Here is an 18,369-nt window from a genome sequence, read left to right on the forward strand (position 1 = left end):
GTTGTGGTAGGGCGGATTCGGAGCATGCTATTTTTTATTTTATTTTTGATTCGCACTCACCACCCCATTCTGGGCCGATCAGAACGGAAGCGAATTTTTGGTAGAATTTTGATGGATCAGAACGGATTGAAGGAAAAAGAAAAAGGTCTTCCGCCTTCTGCTCTATTTACTTGGTAGATCGGGATAGATTGGGGAAGAATTATATTTTTCTATATTTTTTATTTTTACTTACCGTATCATTCGTAGCGGATCGGGGCGGAAGCCCACCAAGCTGGATCCATAGATACGAGTATTAGAATCAATAATTCCGTTTAATTATTGAGTCCATGCGCTAAAGTATATTTTCTTTTATGCCCTTAAATGAGAACAAGACCAAGTATCCGCTTTAATACCTTGACTCGTGACTTCAACTGCACCTTCCCGCCGTTTCCCAATTAAACAAAATAATAATAATAATAACATCTATAATATTATATAGTTTGAAAGCGAGAAACTTAAATTGTGGTTGGTACTAATTTTGAACTGACCAAACCGATTTTTAATTTACAAATTACGCACAACAAAAGAAGATAATGGCGTTTAAGACTTAGTTTGGTATTGAGATTCATCTAACGCTATTAGATAGAATGGAGTTGAGAAAAAGTATATAGAAATATATTTCTGCGTTCTCCAATAGTATCGCAGAAAATATATCGTAACTGACTAACCGCAATATACGAAACGTAATATTACGTACGGAAACAAACATAATATTTTTGCATCGTCGTTTCTCACCGCACGTGCCTCATTTTCTCTCTCTCCCATTACTATACTCGAATTCAAAAGTTGATATTTGCTTGTGTACCAAATTCAGTTAAAAAATATTGCTATGTTTTTATTTTTTAAAATTATTTTTTTATTTTTTATTTTGATTTAGAGGGCATGCATGGTTTGGATCGTCTCACCGACAACAATGAACGGTCCTCAAACAGTACACCTGAATCATTATTTGCCTTTGATTGTTATATATTTCAAATACTAAAAAAAAATAAATTGTTCTTGTGAATACATAAATTTCTAATGTATTGCCTATTTGGGCTAACTTTTTAGTTGTAGAAAAAAATTATATATATTTTTTTAAAGAGTAGGTAATATTTCACATATTGATTTCCAATGCCATATTTAAAATTGAAAAATAAATAGAGTATCACTTTAATTTATTGTCCTTATAAGCTATTAATGTATCTGTATATGTTAAATATAAAAATATTTATACATCTTTTCCTACCGGCTTAAATTTTAAGAAAAAAATGATTATTTTGTATAATTTGATTTAGTACAATAACAGAAGGCCACTTAATATAAGTACTAGGATTTGATATATATATATATTTATTGGCCCATATGTATAGTTAAAATAAAAATTATATTTATATTTATGGATAAAGTAAGAGCACGTAACAGGAATATTGTTCACAATACAAAACATTTTATTAAATTAATTTAGCCATTTCGACGTGCTAGCCAATCATTTGGCACCTACAAGTACCCCGGGTGGTACGCCAACGACCAAATGACGGAATTGCCCCTACACCTTTTTTTTTTCATTTATTTAAGGAAAAAAAAATGCTCAACTATTTCCAAAACTTTTTAAGCTAATGAAACACTCATTATCTTTTGCGTGACCATCCAACTCTGTTTAATAAATTCACACAAATTTTAAAATTTTAAGTATGTTAATATTTTATTTATTTATTTATTTATTTTGTTTCTATACGTGTTTGTGGGTGAGACGTGGCGTTGGGTTATACGGCTCTAATAATAATAAGCATTAGAGCATAGTTGACTACCTAATTAATTAGGAAGATGCATTGCTAATCCCACCCCTCGTTTTTTTCGGGTAACATAATTTAATTATGGAAAGTCAAATCACTCTCCTATAAAATTAATCAAGCTTGGAAACAATCTCTCCAATAAACTACAAATATCCATTTTTTTAAAAAAAAACTAAATTCCTACTAAGTTTCTAATTAAGTAATGCGCAATCAATTAACGCAGGTAAATTCTAAAGTAAGTTTCTAATCATAATTATGAAAGAATAATGTTGTTTTGGAAACTATACATTTTTCATTCAAAGCTTTATAATTTAGAAAAATTTGTATATAAACTTCTAACTACAATTTTATTTTTTAAAATTTTAAAATTTTGGTTCTATTATCTATCTGTCGTATCGCGCAGGTACCTACACTAGTTATTATCAACCAGTTTAGTTTGGTCCAACATGCGGGGGCAACTTAGTCATTTTAAAAAATTAGCGAGAAAATAGCGGTCAACTTTAACCGATTAACCCCTTCGGAAACTTCCCGTTTTCCCATTACTCCCTATCCTTTTCCACACTATTCACCTCATGTTTTCATATAAATATAAATATATTATGTCCCCCTTATTTATTGCACTCCAAATTCAACGTAACCAACCAGTTGAAGAAGCGAACGTAGTCCTCTTTTGACACCTTCCATTATAGTTTATACCTTAGAGGAGAGGGGGGCGAAAAAAAAAAAAAAAGAAAGAAAAAAAGAAGAAGAAAAAATTAAGGAACAAGAGATGATGAGTGGTAGTGCATCAGTTGAGAACGCTTTGAGATGTTTGGGGAGGGGATTTGATGTTTCATGCGACTTCAGGCTCAAGTACTGCAAGGGGAAGGTCGCGGCGGCGAGCGACGAGAAGGCGGAGCTCATCGTGCCCGGATTCGGAGCGTTTCGCGACGTCCCGGTCGACGTCAAGTGCGACAAGGGCGACCGGATCCGGTTCCGCTCCGACGTGCTCGAGTTCAACAAGGTTTTTGAGCTTTTTTCTTGCCTTGTATCTATTTTGTTGAATATATATGCACTATACTATATATTTTTCATCTAATATAGTTTTTTTTAAAAAATTTTTTGAGCTTGTTTAACATGGTTTATGTATGTATATATATAGATATATATATATATGTAGTGCTTGATGCCATTATCTATGCTTTTCTAGCCAAATGCAACATGTTAAGTTTAAGTAATATTTTTCTCAAAAAAAAAAAGTTTAAGTAATATTTATTTGCTAATTGTTTGATGAGATGTTTTATGTGTTGCAATGATTTAAAAAAAAAAAATTTTTGGGGTAGAAAATTAAGTTCCTTGGCATATGTGACAATATGTTGTTATATTCATTTATATTAATTTCTGGGAGTATTTTTTTTCTTTTGTGATGGTAAATATTTATGCAATACTAAATGTATGATGGTTGCAGTTCCATAAAATCGCTTACTTAATTTCATATATATATATATTATATATATATATATATATATATATATATAGTTCCTTTTGTTCCCATGTGTCCACACTTATACATAGCTTATAGATCTAACTACACACCTCTAATCAAATCACAAAGTTGACTCAGGAAGCATAAGTAATTCCTTTTATTAAAATTACTTCAAAAATATTATATTTATAATAAAACAATAGTTTAATCAGAGCTTCTGTTTCCAACTCTGAAATTTATTTCAGCTCTTTATCTGTCACAGCAGAAGCTTCATTTTCTTGTTAACCAAATGTCTGATTGTTGCTTAATTCTTGTCTCCATCGATCTTCCGGATTATGGCAAAATTAGCTGCGTTGATTTTATTTGCAATTTAATTGAAATTAATTTAAGCTTGATACGACTACATCATCTGAAATCTTCTTTTTTTTTTTCTTTTCTTTTTAAGGTATATCGTCTGAATTTTAAGTAGAAGAAAAGGACATGATTTGTATTTTAGTATAAGCAAATCAATCCATTGGATTGTCACGTAGAAATATTCGAGCAAATTATGAAACTGTGTCAGCATTATTGTCTTACAGGTAACGCTGTTCACATTCGGTCTACACAAATGACTAACACATAGACAAAATGTGGTTCCTCTACAAATGTACACATGACAAATCATGCAAAATGTCATCAGCGACATTGATATTATGATACGCCAAAATATGTGTATATATAGACATGCGCACTCGCGTGTGAGAGAGAGAGAGAGAGAGAGAGAGATTGCAAGTTAGCTCATATAAATCAATCAGAGCCTTTCGTATTATATGTACCAGCACATCAGACGCTCATAGTTGTACTCTTTCGATTGATTTGATTTCTTAGGTGTACTAGATATGCAATTTATGGTAACTGCACCTTGACCAATATAAGCATATAGAATTGCAGTAAACAGATGGTAATAAATAGGCCACCTAAATGTACTATATATATATATATATAGATGGGAGTGGTTGATCATTACATATCATTCTCAACTAGTACTTCACCTGGTTTACCTAATGTGATTAACATTTTTTTTTGAGTAACATTGTGTTAATTAATGGACACATCAAGTAAGGTAAATTAATAGTAGTACTACATTCTTATTAATCACCATGCAGATGTCTGAGTTGTTCAACCAAAGGAGCTCATTGAGTGGAAAGATACCATCAGGTTTATTTAACTCCATGTTCCTCTTTGATGGGAGCTCATGGGCTCAAGATGCTGCAAAGACCAAGTGCTTGGCCTTGGATGGCTACTTCATCTCCCTCTTCAACCTCCGCCTCGATTCGCAGCCGCTCGCCCTCTCGTCGCACATCGTCGACGCAGTCCCTTCCACCTGGGACCCAGCTGCTATCGCAAGGTACCTAGACGAAGATACAACGGTCGCGTAAAATAATACTTTATTAAGATTAAGATAGAATTGCACAGAAAACTACTGCATATGAAATGTTCATCTCGGGTATGGCTACGGTCACAATAGCATTGATATCACAGTAATGTCAGATAAGGACCTGCACAATTTTCTCATCATATAGAAGTAAAAAAAAAAAGTGAGTATTACAGTTCTATTATCGGATCCAGGGGTGGCACAATTAAAATGTGATCCTACATATTTTCCATATTCGTCTCCACCAATTTTTGATCACCGAAGACCGAGAAATTTCTCCCTACGAAGCAAAGCAATTCCGGCGTTGACTTCTATTTTTCCACTTTAAATATGTTCAAAGTAAGGGCAATACTTTGCCTCATATATACTTTTTCTGTGACAACTCTTACAATGGACTTAGTCCTGGTAATAGAATCTTTGGAACTGAGCTAATTTTGGTCAATTATAATCAGTTGCTCAGCTCGAATTATCAACTCTTCATATCATGCATCTACCTACCTACCAAACCATAATCTTATAAAAAGCAGATAATTGTTTCTGACCATAGGAATGCATATTATACTTGTATTAGTAAAGACATTTGCTAATTATATTGCTTGTTTTTGTGTTTCGTAAACAGCTTCATTGAGAACTATGGGACACACATAATAGTAGGGCTAAGTATGGGGGGAAAAGATGTTGTTTATGTAAAGCAGGAAAATTCATCTCACCTTACCCCATGTGAAATTAAGGAGCACTTGGATAAGCTTGGAGATCAACTGTTTACTGGGACTTGCACTCTCCCTCCACTTCCCTGGAAATCGAAAGAACATAAAAACAAGGCTAGTACATATATGTTACACATGTAGTATGCATATGAACATATTAAATACTTTGTTAATATCTAATTAGTGACTCAGATCATACAATTATATGACAGGCTCCAGAGGCTTTTAATGTATTTGACACACAGCCAAAGCTTGAAGGCCTCTGCCCAGTCACATGCAAAGAGGTAACTAAACTACTAAAGAAAATAGAGCAACTAGCCTGAAGCTACTCTGTGTTAAGCATTTAGGTAGAATTAATAGTATTAATGAAAATGTCACTGTGATTCATTGGTCTAGGGTGTGACAGTCATCTGCTCGAAGAGGGGCGGCGATGCATCGGTGAGCAGCCATTCTGAATGGCTTCTAACCGTTCCGAAATTGCCCGACGTAATTAACTTCACCTTCGTACCGATTACCTCTCTCCTTAAGGGTGTTCCGGGCACCGGTTTCTTATCTCATGCCATAAATCTCTATCTAAGATGTAAGACCCCTCTCTGAAAGGCAACTCCATAATGATCTACTAAGATTCCTACACAATAAGTTCCGCATTAGTTCTAAGGGTATTTTCATTATGGTGTTTCTTACATAATGTTGTTGTTCTTGTTAACAGATAAACCTCCTATAAATGAATTGAAGTACTTCTTGGATTTCCAACACCACAAAATGTGGGCTCCTATGCACAATGACCTTCCCCTCGGTCCAAGCTCAAACAGATCAGTCCCAACACCAGCTTTACAATTCACACCTATGGGCCCTAAGCTATGTGTTAACACAAATCAGGTGGGATTATTCTTCATCTACCTCAAATTCTATTGTAATGTACTCAATACCTATTTTAACACTTCATTATCTCAGGTTATTGTCAAGAAATGGCCAGTTACTGGAATGAGACTCCACCTGGAGGGCAAGAAAAATAACCGGTTAGCTCGATTTGATTATACTCTCACATCATTATGCCCCCTTAACCTATCGACATGTTGGTTAATTTTGATTATTCGAACATGATTAGGTTAGCTATCCATCTCCAACATTTAACATGCACCCCAAAATTCATCAAGGTCCAGCCCGATAAGCCGCCACTGTGGCGGGGATCAGATGACATAGCCGACGAGAGGTACTGTGAACCAGTCCAGTGGAAGATGTTTGCACATGTGTGCACTGCGCCGGTGAAGTACGACCCAAACTGGTTGATCTCCGGCAGAGGCACCGCATTCATTGTAACGGGGGCTCAGCTAGATATTAAGGTCCATGAATCTACAAATGTATTGCACCTGAGGCTCCTATACTCTGAGGTGCCCGGCTGCATCGTGAGCCAATCCAAGTGGGTACATAGCCCATCTGGCTTCTCGGAGAAAATGAGCTTCCTGTCGATGTCATTCCCGACATCGTCTAGCGGCCTGGAGAAAGAAAAGCAGCAGGGTCCGGTTTTCAATTTGGACTCCGCCGTGTTCCCCACCGGCCCGCCGGTGCCCGTGGGGGCCCAAAAGATGTTGAAGTTTGTAGACACTTCTCATGTAGCCACAGGCCCCCAGGACAGCCCCGGCTACTGGCTCGTCACCGGCGCAAAGCTAGAATTGGACAAGGGGAGGATTATGCTGAATGTGAAGTTCTCACTGCTCATTTCAGTTTCTTGATTCAGATTGTACAGGTTGATGTTGCTAACTAGAATTCATCAATACAGGGTGATGTTGCTAACTAGAATTCATCAAACCTGATCGAAAATGAAAAAAGCTAACCAGATTTCAATGTTAAGGCCTGATGAGCAGAAAGCAGAAAGTTCACCTGCAACGAATGTACAGATGGATAATTGTGTATAATGAAAGTGGAGATTAAATTGTATCAGCAACTAACAGTCTCGACAATCGGATCATGCAGAATAATAAATATTCTCTATTCAAGTCAATAAAGATTACGTATGAAACCAACAATTGCAGGATGATTTTTATGAGCGACTTTCAGGCAAATATAAAATAATTATATCGTTTGTTCCAGACTTGACTTTCAACCAAATCAAACTTGAAATTCATGCTACGACAAATTTGGGACTTTGAAAAGAATTAAACCCGAAATTTATGGTAGAAAGAGAAATCCAGTACAAATGATATTGTAGGACACCAAGTGGCAACTATATTTACCTCCCGATTGCTCTCGTAGTTTTAATTTTCACATTATCACTGCGTTCCGGAAACAAGAAACTCGTCAGCAGTTACCGATAGTACTTGAAGATGCCTAATTTTCACATGCCTTCACAATTAGCAGAAGAAGGTTAATGTCCCACCAGCAACCATACTTAGGTTCAAGTATTATAACAAGATTCTATCAGAGCATGGAAGAGACAGTACAACTACCTAGGATACTCGACTTCTCACTGTCACTTTGTCACGAGCCAGCAATAGAAACCAGACATTAACAAATGGCACTCTGAAAAGACAAAAAAAAACAGAGAGAGAGTTAGAAAATATAAATTTTCCAATTAATAAAAGACTAAACATAAATAAAACTTACTAAGAATCTTGTGTTACACAAGGTGCTGCTTCAGATCTGCATAGCAAAATCATGGCCCACGTATTATATGCTGGACTGCCTCTTCAAACCACACATCTCAAGAGGAAAAATTATTAGTTAAAAGTACAAGGAAAGAAAAGGAGAACTATCAATGAAGATATCAACTCTCATAAAGAAAAACAATTCTCGCAAGGAAAGCTCAAGGAATATGTTTCGAATTAACACAAGCTTGCTGTTTCAGGGATAACACGCGAAAAATATTACATGCCAAGCAGCCAAACCGTGAACTTCCAATATTATTACAACACAACTGTAAGTCAAAATATTAACAACTTTAACTGATTAAACACACTCTAATAATTATTACATATGTACAAAATGTGTACACATATATCACTAAAATGATTTCAATTCTCTCAAAAGATTCTCAACCCTTGCTCCATCCATGATGACAGTTCAGCTTGCCTCTTTCTCATCTCTATCTTCTTTTGTTTGATGATCACCAGCTTATCGTAGACACTCCAAGGAAAGCTAAGGAAATGGGGCCTGTCCAAACCTTCATTATAGCGACCCCAATAGTCCGGGTGATAAGTAACATAATACCAGGCTGATGCTTTCGCATATAAGTCATCTTCGCTCTGGTCGTTATCACCACTCATATCTTTAAACCATGACCTCGCTTCTTTTCTCAATGATTTTACCGCCAACCTAATTGCTTCTCCATCTTTATACTTGGTAAAGGTCTTTCCCATCTTCAAAATGCTGCCACTGAGTATCTCGGCCTCTGTTTTAATCCCATAATGGTCCATTAAGTTCCCCAGCTTGAAATCGTAATCATCCTTGAAAGAAGAAGCTTCATCGAGGTAATCACTAAAGCCGTCGACTTCCATATCAGGGTCGTAAGACCGCCTTGCCGCCTCCTTTGTGAATTTCTTTATACTGTCTGACTGGGGTGTACTCTCTTTGATCGCTCTGTAGAGTCTTCCTATAACACCCTTTGATTCATAGGTAACTTTGTCGAGTTTCTCCATGAAATCAGGATACTCCTTCACGTGGAGGTGTTGCGGGATTTCGGCTGGCACTCCTGTTTTAGGGAAGTCGACGGCAATAGAAAAGAGCTTCGCGAGCTCTACACAGGCCTGACTTAAAGCTTTAAGTGGCTCCTTATCAGCACAGACTGTGTGGGCATTAGCGATGATCCCTAAACTGTCATTGACAATATAGTTTGTGAAGTATTCCATCACTTCCTGCATGCCGCCACCACAGATAGACAGTTAATATTGCCCACAAAAGATCAACTACACACACACACACACACATAGAGATATTGAGTTTTCTGCAGTATATACTCCTGAAAGAACACGAAATTGCACAAATACCCTTGCAAAGTACGTATTTGTATACATATACTGAAAAGCTCGCTTATTTTGTTGTGTGTCCCACTTGGGGTATCTATGCAAAAAGCATTTTTGCATAGAAACCCCTGGAGGAGGATGAATGCAAATAAATAAAGTTTTAACGGGCACACTCAAAAATACCAACTTTCTATGAGTATTGCATATCTTCGCCTATTTGCAGGGGTTACATGCAAACAAGACCCAAAACTGTTGCAGCTCCTTTGACGAGACCTTTATACATCTAAACTCTCTTGCAAATTTCCATTTGAAAGAGTTTCTGCAGGTATATTAGCATATAAACCAAATTGTTTTATAAAGAGTACATGTATATGCAGTTACTGCTCATAAAATAGCAGATTAGTCATTGAGTAATTTGAAAGGATGAATCACACTTTTAATTTGTTACAGTATTACCTCAATAGAAACATCGTGATCTAGGGTCTCTGTTGGTGCCTGAGTATAATCCATAGGAGAAACCATACAAGGAGGAATAAGTGTTGGGTCCCAACAGACAAAGTATATGTCTCCATCTAAGTCACTTCCCGAACACTCGTTAGGATGGGGTCTGAATAATGACAAACAAATTAGAAATTAAATGGTAGAACATATACAGTACGTATGCGCAAATGCCAAAAGAACGGGAAGCAAGTGATATGCTGATGAAAGAAGTTTGTAAACAAAAAGGCATTACTCAATGATATGGTAAAGAAAGCATTCCTACACGAAGTGCCCAGAATGCCTTACAACTAATAACTACAAAAGAATGCATGTTTTCGCAGTCAAAAGCCTAACTTAGTGCTGCAAATACAAGACAGTCATTTGTAGTTCAAGAAGACTAAAGAAGTTGTAGTACATGGAAAGACACAATTAAATACATTAAGAAGACACATTTGAAAGGATTACGATCTAATCAGTAAAATTGATTAAGATTCAAAGCAAACAAACAATAATAAGGGGGAAAAAAAGGCACTTCACCTCTTCCCTTTCTGCGGAAAGACAACACAATCGACCATATGGCGCAGAGCAGGAACATCAACAGCCATTAAAACACGAACATCACCAGGGTGGAGGCAAGGGTTCTTAGCAACCACTACTTTACCCTTCACCACAACCGTGTGATCATCTGATTCGCTCTCAGCGAACATATACAAGCCATTATTTTGAAACTGTGAGCTCCCAGTACATGAGATCTGAACAAAGACCTGCCCGTATTCTAATTTGCGGGTTTCATCCAAGCAACCCATCATCGCCCTCCCTTTTGGAACAAATATCCTCAACTTAGTTCTCAGTTCCAACAGCCTCGTTGCCCTAAATGCCTGCAACAGCATCGAAAGGAAAGGCTCGCGATTGGGTTTATACCCACATAGCAACAGTTCTTTGAGAACATTGGTTGTTTCACCAGGAGACATAAGCTCAACCGCTTCATAAGCCATTTCAGGATCAGTCAAAATTTTATCCAGCTGATTCACAGCTGCTTCTTGCTTCACTTCAAATATACTATCCCTGATTCCCAAGGTAGAAAGAAGAGTAATTAACTGTCGATTTAGGAAGCACGGCTGGTACTTGGTATAGGCAAGGACATCCAGTTTTGTATTTGTGGACTCATACTTAGACATACTTTTTCGTAGAGAAAGCTTCTTAGAAGAAGTTGGATCGACGGCCACAACACCTTTATAGCCTCCATACCTTATTTGGAAGGCCGAAGGAGTTGAACTCTTCAAGCCATATTTTGCAGCAACTCTTCTTGCAAAATCAGCAGAAATCTTTCCAATTCCATCAGAGAAGCAACAACTTGTCCCGTTATACACATCATCAATGATATCTACTTCATGCCTGCCAACACTTAAAGTTTCCGTGGAGGAACTGAAAGATTGGCCGAGCCTAGCAGCATACTTAGCCACATTTCTGATACTTCGGAAGTCGCCCATCCACTGTCTAATGTCACTTGCAGTCATCTCAATTCCTGAAGCGAACATCCACGCCGAATTGTCCCGCAACTGGCTAGATGAGAAGGCGAGAAATTCGAACTTCTTATTGCCAATGGCAATACCATTTCTCAGGACCGACAATATTCTTTTATAAAGTGCTGTATGTCTTGCACCATTTGAAGAACCAGACCGTGGCGACAAATCGGTTGAGCGCATTTTCTCGCAATCCTCATCAACAAAAGAAACCCGAAGAAAATTATTCATTTCATCCGAAAAATGCCGTAGCACACGATTGGAGACGTTAACTTCAGGCCCGCAAAAGTACACTTTAGAAGGGGTAACTTGAACCCTATGGACATAAACTAAACCATCATCCAAAGATATTCTAGGCGATTTTGGAGGGCAGTCTGATTGTTTATACTTTAAATACTGCTTAGACAGCCAGATAGCCGGATCCAAGCAGGTCTTTTTGAAACAAGACATCTTTTCTATGGCATGTACTATATAATCAACAGGCACAAGATAAGGGCTGACCAATCTAAAGAACTCGTCATCAAGTGTTGGACCACTGATCGTCCCGTTCTGGACCATTTGATTGATCTTGAAGAGTATGTTATAAGGCACTTGAATCAATGGGTGAGGCTCCACAATAGGGACTAGCTCCACATTGCAAGAGTAGGAAGATCCTCTGTTCAGTTCATAATGGCCGTTAAACTCTTCATAAAAGACAAAGTATTCACGGATATTTGGAAGTTCGTAGTCGTAGGGCAGCTGCAAACATATTACAGATGACTGTCCCATGCTGCATGAGGGCGAAAAATCCGTTGATCTAATCCACTTATCATCTGGAGTTTCCTTAAAATAATTTAGAAGAGGATCTTCTTGTACAAGACTGGAACTACGAAGCGGCAACTCATAAATCTTAGGTGCAGCTGCCATCTGAAGTATCAAAACCAGAGCTGAAAATCAGTTTCTGTCAAGCAAGGATTAAAATTTTAAAAAAAGGGCCACCTGATTGCTGTAAATGGTTTCAGTAATGTGCAAGATTAGAATGACAATTTCAAAGAAGATTGATACCATTTTATTTGTAACTGGTACTTGGCCCATTTATAGGAAATAGAGAAAAACACACATCATACAAGTAAAGTTCTGTTAGCAGAATAGATTAAAATCTGTATCAAGGTCTTCCCCTCCAGCGAATGCAAAATGTTCAGGCAAGCGGTTCAAAAATCTACTATTCTGTTGACTGACTTAGTAAGTAGACAAATGGAATGATGTATCAGCATTTGAAGGATGATGTATAATTATTGTAAATTGAATGAAACAAAAAAAAAGAAGAGGAACCAATTGTCATATTTTGGCACTAAAGTATCTAAAAGCCAAGTAATTAAAGAAAAAAAATATGACTTCAACACAGAAAATACTTGAGAAAGACGGACCTGAAACAAAAGGAATTGTGAACCTTGATCAGACGAGCGGTGTAGCTGGATCTCCCATATGCTTTCATAAGAAAGCTCGAGCTTGTATTCAAAACTTCCCTTGGAGAGAAAAAAGTATATCTTCCTCAAATTAAAACCAAAGTTAACGTGAACGTCGGAAGCACTCCAGAGAACACAAAAGCTTCTTTTCGAAACCGGGCAGCCAAAATGAAGGGTTGCACGTTCTACAACAAATAGAGAAGATCTAGGCTTCGGCACAATGTCGCGTTCCATATATCGAGCCTTAAGATAATATCCCTGACACCTCAAGAGGCTATTGTCAGCCAAGTAAATTATTTGTTTGGCTTGCCCTTCTGTTAAGAACTGAACCACAGCATAAGATCTCGACTTTCCAGTGGTTACTTTTGGTTGTCTAAGCTTGAGCGCATAGACGGATCCATCGCTTATAAATCCTTCCAAAATGTTCTTCGCATAATCAGCGCTAGCATGTAGCGGGAAACCATGAATATTAACCGTCTTGCCTCCCATCACTTCAGTTGCTGAAGGACCAGATAAAAACTCAGTTAGCATTTCTTAATTCGACTATGGCTAACAATCTTTGTGAAAAAGAAGTATACGTTTGGCAAACACAATTAGCAACATGTTGAATCTGGATATCTCCCTTAAAATAGAAAAAAAAAACTTTTTATGGGGACAAAAGCTTTCTTTTAGCATCAAATACATTATGTTTATTTTAAAACTTTTCTCCAAACAGAGAGTAAACAAGCTAAGAATGATCACAGTAAAAAAAAAAATAGCACCGAGAGCAACAAAATTCCTCAAGATTATCTCCAGCTATAAGATTTCTAAGGCACAGCATTTTTTACAACAAATATCAAATTGTTTGACAAAGACATTATATATCTAATCTGAATCAAGAAGAAACAAGAGATTTCTCCAGTTAAATCGCAAATAAAACGAGATGACTATAATTAGTAGCACTCCCGATTATTATAAAGAATCAAACCCGAGAGCCCCGTTTCATATCAAGCATCATCAAGCCCAACTGGGGAAGAAAATTACCATAAATGGCAAAAAAAAAATCGACTAATTTGCGAGCTCCACTGTAAGAAAGATCAAAACAATATCTATGAGAGAGACAGTGGTTTCCCACGAAGAGAAAAGAAACCCCCACTAAAAATCGCACCTTCGTGCTACAATACATAGAAACAAAGGAAGAAAACAAAGAATTATGAAAATCCACTGGAAAAAAAACCTCAGATAGAGAAGAAAAATTACCAAAATTAGCTAAAAAAATGCGATTATTTCCGTAAATAGGGGGAAAAAATCGCACCTTTACGCTACTATACGTAACAACAAAGAAAGAAACCAATAATTATGAACACCCATCGGAAAAAAAAAAAAAATCCGATAAGTTACGAGCTACCACACAAGAAGATCACAACAAGATGTCCAAGAGAGAGTGATATCCCGACGAAGAGAAGAGTAAAAATCTCACCTTTAGGATGCTCGAGGAGGGGAAAACACGCGGAGACGGGGAGCGAGAGCGACGAGAGTGGGGGAGTGAGCGAGTGAGTGAGTGCGTGCTCTTCTAACAAGTAAACGTTTTCGACGTGAGTCGCGGGACCCACCATCAGTGGCCACGTCGCGCGTAAAGAGATTCTGTGAATTGGTCTAATTAGTTACCTTCTCCACCCTCCAAAATACTCATTTTATTTTTTTCTCAAAATTTTAATGGATGAAAACTTTTTGATTATATATATATATATATATATATATATATAGAGTTTGGCTGAGCTACTATTGGTAGTAAACTGCTCGGTTTACTACCGATTTATTTTTGATGATAGAGCTTCCAAATCGACGATCAGCACCATTGAACATGATTTAGACCATTTAAATTATCTAGAAATCAAATTTCATGATTATTTGGCATCACTAACTAAACGATTAAAAGGTCACAAAATTTATAATTTTAATGGCCGATGTGGTGCGTTTGCTTGTTTAACGGTATAGAAGAGTTCAAATCAACTAAATTTTTGTTAAAAAAATCTTTAAACTATTTAAAATAAGATCTAAACTCTAGATCTCAAATATAAAAATTGTATTATCACTTTTTTGAAGGATATTCATTTCCAGCCATTCATTTTTCTGTTTACTTGATAGACAAAAGAACAATATCGAAAATGTGTGAAATTTGATTTTTCGATAATTTAAATAGTTTAGATCAATTTTAACGGTGCCGATCATCAATTTGGAAGCTCTATCATCGAAAACAAATCGGCAGTAAACCGAGCCGTTTACTACTGATAGTATTCTAGCAAAACTATATATAAGAGAGAGAGAGAGAGAGGGAGAGTAGGGTTACTATACTCTTATGAGTATAGAGCCCTTTCGTACTCGTAAATTGTTTTCAATGTTAGGGTTTTCGAATCGACGATCCACACCGTTAAACATGATCTAGAGAATTTAAAACTTCTAGAAAATAAATTTTGTAATTTTTTGAAATCATTATAAAGTCCATCAAGCGGATATAAAATGAACGGTCAAAATCGAACGACATCCTAAAAATGGATGATCGGGTCCTTCAATTTAAGATCAGGGTTGTTGATCTTTATCTAAGTAGTGAATAGAATTTTCTATCAAAAATTCAAGCTATTCCGATTCTTTTACACCTTTAAACTAGCAACTATCACATACCGGCCATTAAAAGTTGCCAATTTTATGAGCTTTTGATCGTAAGGTAAATGATGTCGAAATATTATAAAATTTAATTTCTAGAAGCCTTAAATGCTGTAGATAACGTTTAACGGTGTAGATCGTCGATTCGGAAACTTTATCATTGAAAACAACTTATGAGTACGAGGGCGATCGTACTCATAAGAGTATAGTAGCTCTACTCTCTCTCTCTCTCTCTCTCTCTCTCTATCTATATATATATATATATATATATATATATATATATATATAGAGTTTCATCTCTTCTTTGTGCACCTTAAGAAACTGAGAGACATTTTGTGTGACCATTTGTTGGAGAAAAAGGATCTCTCGATCTCAACATGAGATTGATGATGATGGGTTCTAAGCGATGCGCCGTTCTTTTTCTTATGATCATCTTAGCATCTCTACTCTCCACTTCATTCGCAGGTCAATTAATTTGTATTTCATGCATATTTCTTTTTTTGATGCATTTGTTGTCATCTATAGAAACTAAGGCCATGCATGCATCTCTCATGAAAGATGATTCATATTATTTATTCTTCTAATCATACTTTGTTTGTAATTTCTTTTTCAAGAGACTAAAAGTTTAAAACTAGTTTTTGAAATCTTTTTTAATTTTGTTGTAGCTCTATTGTTAGAATACGATCGATAAATATAAGAAGCAACGGAAAATTTTTTTGATCTTCTATGTAGTAGTAGTACTTTGGTGACCCAAAAAAGGAACAACATGAACTTGTTTTTCTGAATTATTGTAAACCCAGTTGTTCATTTATTTTGTTGCATGAATTTTAGAGACAATTAAATAGCTAAATATGAGCAGCATGTAAAATCACTCTTTGTGAAAAGAGATTTTATTTTTAAAAATTTTTTTACTAATTTTTTTTTTATGGTTTTACACAGGAGGGGATCGGCTGTTCTTCGCGAAATATGGAAGAGAAGTCGAAAAGAAGGTTTGTAGTAGAAAAAATAGGAGATTATTTCATCTTTTTTTCCTCCTCTCTTTTTTTTTTTCTTTAAATTTTTTCTGCTATATTTATTGTCAGGATAAATGGTAAGGTTCCACTTTTACATGTGAATAAACCCTACTATATAACATCTAAGAAGAGAATGTATCACTTATAAGAAAATAAAACTTTTAAGTCACATATAAGATCTTATATTTCTATTGCCAAATGGTTAGGGATACATAATTATAGAAGTTGCTTAGGAAGAGGCTAAGTTAATATTATTTTCCAAAGTAAGTGCAAGAATTAATAGGTTCTTAATTCCTACTTAGCATGGCTTCGCGTCAACAATTTCGCAACATTGCAAAGCCATTACGAACAATTTGGCGAACAATTTTAATTTGCTTAAGTCGAGAGCCATTTAAGAGATTTTTATTGAAAAAGTTTAGTGTTTCTTCGTACAGCTATATTCGAAATGTGCTTTCTCAAAAAGTTTATCTCCTTAACGAAAAATATTGTTTTTGTTACTCGGTTTTCTCCGATTCGTAATCATGTTTTTTCTTTCTTTTGATCAATTACAGGATTTAGCTACAAAGAATTTGAAGCAAGAAAAAGTTGTCCACACTAGAATTCTCCAAGCGGAAACAAATGACTATGGAAGCTATGACCCTCCCCCTTCTTTCAACAAGCCTCCATTCAAGCAAATACCAAACTAATATTAATTCCACTCCTTTTTTCCCCCTCTTTTTTTTTCTATTATTCTTGGTCGATATGTAGAATAAATGTCGCGTTGTATCTAATATTTATGTGCGATTTTGTAAATGTATAATATACAAATACTGATTATATATACTATTAATTAAGTGTGTATAAGAAATTGAAGATATGCAATTATTATTGTTTACATTATTTTCCTGTTGAATGGTGCATTAATTCTTTTTTGCTCTAGCTAGTTCTTTTCTTTTGTTTTTCATGTTAATTAATGTAATAGCTCATATCAATATAGAAGTGAGAACATGCAAATGGACTCATGAATCAGTTAAGCAATAGATAGTGTAGTAATAATGAGGAGAACTCGCGAAACTCCATTTCCATTACGAATTTAATAGGGTTTTTGAAGATGTTTTATGAATCTAGTAGTTTTTTTTTAGAAAAAACTTCAAATATTATTTCTGTGGTTTTGCACTTTTTTATTTTATTAGTACCATTTGGTTTAAAGTGTATTAATTTAGTACCCCGTGATTTTATTTTTTTCTTTTTATTATCCCCTCCACTATTTTTTTTTATTAAATTAGTAATAGAGTTAAAACCAAAAGGTACTAAAGTGAATATTCGGTAAATCTAGGTAGAGTATCTGAAATTTTTTGTATATAATTTAACGAAATATTAATAGAGGAGCTAACAAAAATAGAAAAATAAAACCACAGAGTATTAATTAAATTAATACACTTTAAACCATATGGTTAGGAATGTCAACAGGTCGGGTTTGGGTNCCACGAGGATTTTAATGGACTGTTATCATCTGTGAGAACAAAAAAAAAAAAAAAAAAAAGCAAATTGAATGAGGTTGCTATCAAGACGGTTTCGGAAAGCTTTCGTCGAAAGTAGCAAATATGATTAGAAAAGGGAATTGTCTGTAAATAACAATGCTGCGACCACCGTTGTCACCAATGTTCAAAAATATAGAATCAATGACCAAGGGATTCAGGATGTAATATACGGAACAGCGAGCGTTCGTGATGAAATAGCACATTTTCACATAAGTGTCGGATCATCGAATTTGTACGTACAACAAACAAACCATGATCGAGCACCAATGCTCGAATCATTTCATGCTCAAAAATAGAATGACTCCCTCTTAATTTTGAAGTTAACTAGTTGGATCACCACGAGAACCATTTGGTGCTTCATTTGCCGATGACCGCGGAAGTTCTTT

The 18,369-nt window shown here is 35.8% G+C and overlaps 3 protein-coding genes and 1 long non-coding RNA gene across 8 annotated transcripts; 2 read left to right on the plus strand and 2 right to left on the minus strand.

Moving 5' to 3' along the window:
- LOC109711153 (MACPF domain-containing protein At1g14780) lies at positions 2,454 to 7,619 on the plus strand. Of its 2 annotated transcripts, XM_020234074.1 has the most exons (8): positions 2,454 to 2,817; positions 4,425 to 4,666; positions 5,313 to 5,514; positions 5,613 to 5,684; positions 5,797 to 5,980; positions 6,110 to 6,279; positions 6,355 to 6,419; positions 6,509 to 7,618. In XM_020234074.1, the coding sequence occupies exons 1-8, from the start codon at positions 2,584 to 2,586 to the stop codon at positions 7,131 to 7,133; spliced, it is 1,794 nt and encodes a 597-aa protein (XP_020089663.1). In that variant the 5' UTR covers positions 2,454 to 2,583; the 3' UTR covers positions 7,134 to 7,618. The 2 variants fall into 2 exon arrangements, with proteins under 2 accessions (XP_020089663.1, XP_020089662.1); XM_020234073.1 differs by having other exon boundaries at positions 6,110 to 6,419; positions 6,509 to 7,619.
- LOC109711155 lies at positions 4,164 to 8,089 on the minus strand. 3 transcript variants are annotated; one of them, XR_002216523.1, is made up of 5 exons: positions 8,005 to 8,089; positions 7,848 to 7,920; positions 7,635 to 7,743; positions 5,404 to 5,486; positions 4,164 to 4,670 (listed from the first exon to the last, which is right to left on the minus strand). It is a non-coding gene; the product is annotated as an uncharacterized LOC109711155 (long non-coding RNA). The 3 variants fall into 3 exon arrangements; XR_002216522.1 differs by lacking the exon at positions 8,005 to 8,089 and adding an exon at positions 7,236 to 7,281 and having other exon boundaries at positions 7,848 to 7,957; XR_002216521.1 differs by lacking the exon at positions 8,005 to 8,089 and having other exon boundaries at positions 7,848 to 7,957.
- LOC109711152 (probable RNA-dependent RNA polymerase 1) lies at positions 8,175 to 14,348 on the minus strand. Of its 2 annotated transcripts, none has more exons than XM_020234070.1 (5): positions 14,267 to 14,348; positions 12,769 to 13,307; positions 10,377 to 12,268; positions 9,816 to 9,966; positions 8,175 to 9,251 (listed from the first exon to the last, which is right to left on the minus strand). In XM_020234070.1, the coding sequence occupies exons 2-5, from the start codon at positions 13,294 to 13,296 to the stop codon at positions 8,421 to 8,423; spliced, it is 3,402 nt and encodes a 1,133-aa protein (XP_020089659.1). In that variant the 5' UTR covers positions 13,297 to 13,307; positions 14,267 to 14,348; the 3' UTR covers positions 8,175 to 8,420. The 2 variants fall into 2 exon arrangements, with proteins under 2 accessions (XP_020089659.1, XP_020089661.1); XM_020234072.1 differs by lacking the exon at positions 14,267 to 14,348 and adding an exon at positions 14,195 to 14,218.
- On the plus strand, positions 15,768 to 17,316 carry LOC109711154. Its single transcript, XM_020234075.1, has 3 exons — positions 15,768 to 15,915; positions 16,390 to 16,439; positions 17,015 to 17,316. The coding sequence occupies exons 1-3, from the start codon at positions 15,828 to 15,830 to the stop codon at positions 17,147 to 17,149; spliced, it is 273 nt and encodes a 90-aa protein (XP_020089664.1). The 5' UTR covers positions 15,768 to 15,827; the 3' UTR covers positions 17,150 to 17,316.

This window comes from Ananas comosus, linkage group 6 (assembly GCF_001540865.1).
Source record: "Ananas comosus cultivar F153 linkage group 6, ASM154086v1, whole genome shotgun sequence".
In the NCBI taxonomy this organism is placed as follows: domain Eukaryota; kingdom Viridiplantae; phylum Streptophyta; class Magnoliopsida; order Poales; family Bromeliaceae; genus Ananas; species Ananas comosus.